This window comes from Ursus maritimus, unplaced genomic scaffold (assembly GCF_017311325.1).
Source record: "Ursus maritimus isolate PB19 unplaced genomic scaffold, ASM1731132v1 scaffold_23, whole genome shotgun sequence".
Classification (NCBI taxonomy): Eukaryota; Metazoa; Chordata; class Mammalia; order Carnivora; family Ursidae; genus Ursus; species Ursus maritimus.
In genome coordinates this window covers 34065137-34071685 of record NW_024424786.1, presented here as the reverse complement: position 1 = coordinate 34071685, position 6549 = coordinate 34065137, and the positions used below count along the sequence as shown (strand labels likewise).

Genomic DNA, 6549 nt, shown 5'->3' with positions numbered 1-6549 from the left:
GAGAGAGCTTATCACAGTGCCTGATACTGGCAAGTGCTTGGTAATTAATAGCTCTCATACCCTGATGCTTAATTGGGTGAATTGCTTGGGAGAAAGAGAAAATCTCCTACAGTCATAACTGTGGTGGCCTTGTCCTCCTTAAGTCTTGGCTACCCTCATGCTACCGTGCATTTTCCTGGTGAGATCCTTTGGTGTGGGCACCGTGGCAAGAATAGTCACAAGATTAGGAGTTCCCAGGTGCCAGGCCTCTTGCTGCCCCATTGCTGGATCTCTTGCTTCCCTCTTCTGAAGCCAAAGCTTGAGTGAGAGGCAGAAGACAAGGGTAGGTACCTCAGATTGGTACCTGGAACCTCACTGGCAGGCTGCAATTGGCGCATGTAGTATGGGAGGCAGTCAATAGAAGGTGGTCTCACCTGGTAGCTCCTGGCAGGAGGAGGCCTAGGAGGGCACGGAGGTGTTCTCTCCCTCTGGAGGCAGTGGTGGGCAACTCCAGGAGCTGAAAGATTGGGTGTCAGAGGGAAGTTTTGGTCCTGTGCCACACCTGCTCTATACACTTAAGTCACAAGGATTGGTCACTGTTCTCAACACACCATGCATATTTTGGACTCCGTCATTTGTTCAAGTCCACCCTCCTTTGTCTATTTGACAAAGCAGACAGTTTTTGATGACTCAGTTCAGAAATTGCCTCCATTCTTGTAATTCTCTTGGACATTTTCTAGGCACAATTGATGATCCCTCCTCTGGGCTTTCATAACTATGTGCTGAGAGTGCTGAAAAATTGTCTTAAAGGGAATAGTTTTTGAATCTCTCTCTTCCATTAGAGGTAAGAGCCTTGGGGGCAGGGAGTAGGTCAGAGTCATTGGATATTTCCAGTTCTGGCACAGTGTCTGGCCCATAGTTGAGGATCACACAAAGGTAGTTTCCTGACCTTGTTTGGGTCATGACAGGGGTGGCCAGGGCACCAAGAACCAGAGTGAGTGGTGTCTGGTGGTCAGCAGCAGTGGTGGCCAGCAGCATGGAGGGATGCCAGGCGCCCACATCAAATCTCTTCCTCTTCACTGGCCTTGCTCCAACGGTGGCAGCAGTTGGCGGTGATGCCCAGGAGGAAGTTGGTGGCCACGGAGGCAATGGAGACCACGAAGCCCACAAATGCAATGAAGAGGTAATCATCCAGGGTCAGGGTCAGGTGGCAGGCCTTGAAGCTCTCCTCAGTGAGGGAGAAGAGTGGGGCACCCTCAACTTCAGGGGGACCCCGGCACTCAGCCAGCTGAGAATCTGCAACACAGAACCCAGGAATGGTGAGGGGCTGGAGGAGAGAGAGTGGAAAGGATATTCCCCCACACCTCCCAAGAGAAGTTGATTTTTTTTTAATTGAGTTTCTTCTGTGTCAAAAACTTTACTTACCTTCTTTACTCTCCTCAACAACCCTCGAATCAAGTGGTTTTTTTTTTTTGAATGGGAGAAGATATTTATTTATTTATTATTATTATTTTTTGATTTTAATTTTTTTATTATATTATGTTAGTCACCATACAGTACATCCCTGGTTTCCAATGTAAAGTTCGATGATTCATTAGTTGCGTATAACACCCAGTGCACCATGCAATATGTGCCCTCCTTACTACCCTCGAATCAAATGTTTTTATACCAGTTTTTATAGTCATGGAGATCGCTGCTCAGAGAGTTTTGCAAATGCCTCAAGTCCAATAGTCACTGCTGATGATGGATCTGGGTCTTTCATGGGACATCATCACTCTTACGACAGACTCCTAACTGGATTCTGGCTTCTGCCTTTAAACCATCTTGATGCAGTTTGCTCAGTATCTTTCACACCTGAAGTCCTGTCATGTGCTCTGTGCTTGAAGCACTCCCCTGACTTCTTACCTTCCCATGGAATGAAAGCCAAGGTCCTCACTGTGAGCTACAAGGACTCTTCTCGTCTCTCTCCCTCTGCTCCTTGTTCACTCTGCTCCATCCACACACACCTTTTGATCATTCTTCCATCACCCTGAGCATGTCCCTTTTCAGGGTGGAGAGGGGGAGCTATTGTATTTATCTCATTTATCCCCTGAGTCTTAGCACAGCTCTATCTCTCGCTTCCTTGGGGACTTTGTTCAAATATCACTTTATTAATAGGGCCTTTCTATATGAATCTATATAATACAGTAACTCCACATCACCATTCTCTGGGCATTCTCTACTTCCCTACTCTGCTTAATTTTTCTCCATTGTATTTATCATGTCTTACAGTTTCTTTATTATCAGTCTCCTCCCCCTTAAATATAAGTTTTTCCCACGGTGTCCCTAGTCTCTGAATAGTCTCCTGTCTGTGAAAGTGCTCAATGAAACTTTGTTAAGTGAATGTGTGGACGGATGACCCCATCCAACTGAAGCACTGGGTCTTTTTACTATCCCGTTTGGCTTTTCCAGGTATGTAGAGTATAGGGTTACGAATATGGGCTGTGAAGATATTGGTCTGGGTTCAAATCCCCAGACTGGTTGTATGATTGTGGGTGAGTTACGTAACCCTTCTGTGTCTTGCTTCCTTCATCTGTAAAATGAGGATAATAATACTATCTATTTCATTGGGTTGTAGTGAGGACTCAATGAGTTAACATATATAAATAATATACTCTTGGTGGATAGTAAGTACTATGTGTGTGCTTTTGTTATTATCCTAGGCTTGTCTCCTGGACAGGTCCGTGAGGGTCATGTTCTGCACATAGACTTCTGTAGGAGGGGTGTCTTCTTCAGTGGGATTACTTTTCTCACCATCATTGATGGTCGCACCTCACCCTTCCAGGGTCACTTGTACAAATGCATGATGGTCGTCAATGGTTTCATCGTACTCTGCCTTGGAGGTGAGAGTGGCATGCAGATAGCAGTTCTGCCGTTCGGTACCAAGCACCGGCTCTCCAGCAGGCAGCTTTTCCTTTGCCCAGTGGATAAACATTAATCAAGCTCTCATCTTGGGCAAGTCTTTTTTACCTTTCTGGCTCTCATGCTCTCCCTCCATAAGAAAGAGATAATTCAATCTAAATTGTCTAACAGAGTCAGTATGAAGAAGTTTTCTGAATTAGGTAGTGCATAAATGCTACTTATTCATCCTGTAGTTTTTGAGGGCAAAGGAAATGATGGATTTTGAAGGACGCTTTTGACAAATGGATGAACATCGTTCTCCTTAGAAAGGAAGAGTCGGTTTGGGGAAGAAGATGTGATCTGCTCCAAATTCCCGGGGGAAGGCTCCCTACAGGCCATATGCACAGCACTCCAGACCCTGTTCAGGACAGGATCGTGTCTGGAGTTGATCATCAAGGGCTCTCCTGATGGAACTGAAGACTCTGAACTCCAAAGTCTATTGTGTGCGTGACTGCAGTGGTGGCAAGACCATGTGACACCGGGGAATGTGGGGAAACTGAGGGCAATTGGTATGGACCCAGCAGATGAGGCTCTGAGGGCAGCTGGTAATACCCCGAGAGAATTTAGAATCAGAGACCGAGGGTTGACGCAGCCCTCTGGTAAGTCAAGGGACCAGTCTTGAGGTTGAGTTATATCCCAAGGGTAGCTTTATGTCCTCTTCTGTTGGGATTTGTCCAAAAACCATGGGTAATAGTGGGGGAAGAAAAAGAAGATGACAAAGGGAAAAGGATTGCCTGGTCCTACCCACACTGGCAAGTTCTTTGCACCCAAGAGGAAATATCCTGGAGAGTGCGATGTGGTGAAGAGTACGTTCTGTGGGGAACAGGGGACCTAGGTTTCTAGTCATGGCCACTGGGCAGTTACTTTCCCTCTCTGGAACTAAGTCCTTCATCAGCACTGCCATGAGGCTGCACAGATGGGACCGCAGACCCCTCTCCTGCTCAATGGGAGGCTGCGCTTCTTCTGAAGGGCAGTCGGGGCCTCAGAGATCACAGAAAAGAGGGAGCCCCTGGGTGTGGTGGAAGCTGTGCTCCAGAAGGCCCTTTCTGTCCTTAGTGCACAGGAGAGAGGGGAGGACATGCAGCGTGCAAGGGTGAGCAGGTGGGGAGACTGCTCCAGGCAGCATCCCCCTCATGCCCCCTAGCATTGCCCCATCTCGGTCCCCAGCTATTTTGGTCCCAGAGAACTTCCTCCCACAGCTGTGTAGAAACAGTGGAATCGTGACCCACAGCCCCCCTAAACTATTTTGGTCCTGGGCTCCCCACTCAGTCCTCCTCTCCCTCCTACCTCATTCAGCATCGTTTCTTTTGAACACACTCTGAGCCAGGCTCTGGGAAATCCCCTGAGATGGTGCCTACAGTTATTTCCTGTTGTCCTACTGCTGGAGGCTGGTGCTGGGGCTCGGTGCTGCTACGCAAGAGAGCCGGTGGCTGGGGGCACAACTGAACATTGCCTGCCTCCGGGCAAGGCCAGGGCCCATTAAGCCTGTGTGATTTAGGCTCCTTCAGTCCCCAGTGCAACCCCAGTTGGGATTGGTTGGTTAAATTGCCAATCCATTTCTCTTCTCAGTTCCCCACCCCGTGTCCAAACCTTGCAGAGCTCTGCTGAGGCCCTTTGGCAGGTCAGAACTCTCCCATGACTCTTTCTGTTAGCTTTGGATCTGACTCTTCAGGCTATAGCTGTAAAGCAGCCAGACTGCCAGGGTTTGAATCCTGACTCCAATACTTAGCAGCTGTGTGGCTTTGGGAAAGTTACCGAACCTCTCTGTGCCTTGGTTTCTTTCTCTATAGAGTAGTGTGTGTGTGGTCTTATCATGGTTCTTACGAGGATGAGATAAGCTAAATATGAAATATGCTTAGAATAAAGTATAATAGTAAGTACTGGCAGATAATAAGTACTAAAATAAAGAGTGTTAGCCATTTTTATTTCCCAGCACTTGGAACACTTAAAAAGCAGAGAGTAGAGTGGAGTAGAATGGGGCTTAGAAGTCAAATAAACTTGGGTTTTATCCATGGCCCGTCTACTTTCTAAAGGAGTGACCCTGGGCAAGGATTTTCAGTGTTCTAGATCTCAGTTTCTTCACCCACAAAATGGGGGTCATCAAGGTGGGGTAGATAATGCGTGCTGAGATCTTAGGTCAGGGTGAAAGCCCAGCACACACTGTCTATTATCAGCTACTCTTGTTTACTCTCTGTCTGCCCCCCAGGTCATCTGTGCCACAGAGGCAAGCTGGGTGTGTGTCATTAATGAATGGGTCCCCGGCGCCCAGCATGCGCAGCAAGCATCTCATGGGTACCACCGTTGGCGTGAAAGGGCTGGTGCACACAGAAGCCAGTGCAGACCAGGCACGCACCGGCTCTGAAGAGCTCTCAGTCCCTCCCTGTGTTTTCGAGCCTCTGTGTGCAGTGAGGCAAGACCCTCTGTGCCCATGGCCACCCAGTCCCGGCCGCCCCGTCCCGGCCGCCCCGTCCTGACCGCCCGCCTTACCCGCCGTGCAACGCTGGATCCGGTTTCGCAGCCACTTCAGCAGCGGCTCCATGGTGCAGCCGCACACCCAGGGGTTGCCGCCGATCTGCAGGGTCACCAGCCCTGGCAGGCCCTCGAGGGCCTCGAGGCTGAGGAAGGCCAGGCCCCCGTAGCTGAGGTCCAGGTCTCGGAGCTGCACCAGGCCCTGGAAGGCCTGGGGATGCACCCTGCGCAGCCATGGGTTGTGACTCAGGTCGATGTGCACAAGGCCGTGGGCTGCCTGGAACATATCGGCTGGCACGTGGCTGAGGTTGTTGTAGCTCAGGTCCAGGTGTGCCAAGCGTTTGGCGTGGAGGAAGAGGCCCGGGGGCAGCTCCACCAAGGAGTTGTTGCGCAGATCCAGCACCCGGAGCTCCATGTAGCACGTGAGGTAGCCGGGCGGCACGGATGCGATGCGGTTGTGGGCCAGGCTGAGGTTGCGGGTGTCCTTCGGCAGGTCCGGGGGCACGGAGAACAGCCGCTGGCTGCTACAGTCCACCACCTGGTTGTGGCACGTACAAAGGACGGGGCAGCTGGTGCCGGCGTCTGAACGCATCATCCCGGCTGCCAAGAGGAGGGAGACCAGCAGCACGGCTGGGTGGGGGGGCCCAGGCCAGGGCAGCTGGGACCAGGTGTCACCCATCTTAGGCAGCTGGCAGCAGCAGCGCTCTGGGGAGCCCACTGGGGCTGAGGCGATGTCCATGAATCAAGAGTCAGTGGCTCAGAAAGCCAGCTACATCAGGGCCAGAGTCCTGGAAGGTGGGGCTTCTGGGCACGTGGTATCATTGCTCAAGCCTTTCCCCAGAGCCTCTAAGCACCAGAGGGCTCCCTAGGTGAGATCCACAGGAAGCCCCCCCTTTGGAGCCCAGGGGACAATAACTCCAGCTGAGGCCCCTCAGAGTCAGAGAAGACAATCAAAACTTGAGAGAGAAAGGAGCTGAGGATGGGGCAGGACCTGCTGCTAGCAGGTGCTGGAAGGGTCCCTGTAGATCTCTGTTCCTCTCACCCATGACTGCTGGGTGCATCCTCTCTGTATTATGTTGGAGAGGTGGTGGTGGTGGGGGCGGGGAAGGACATGAAAGGTGCCTGTTGAAGGTCCTGGTACGTCTAAAAACCCTGAGCCCT

The 6549-nt window shown here is 50.9% G+C and overlaps 1 protein-coding gene across 1 annotated transcript; it reads right to left on the bottom strand.

Annotated features, from left to right (window-relative positions):
• Nucleotides 1-224: 224 nt before the first annotated feature.
• Nucleotides 225-6495, bottom strand: LOC103666246 (leucine-rich repeat-containing protein 55). The gene is made up of 2 exons (XM_040638722.1): nucleotides 5407-6495; nucleotides 225-1275 (listed from the first exon to the last, which is right to left on the bottom strand). The coding sequence occupies exons 1-2, from the start codon at nucleotides 6125-6127 to the stop codon at nucleotides 1040-1042; spliced, it is 957 nt and encodes a 318-aa protein (XP_040494656.1). The 5' UTR covers nucleotides 6128-6495; the 3' UTR covers nucleotides 225-1039.
• Between the last annotated feature and the right edge of the window lie 54 nt (nucleotides 6496-6549).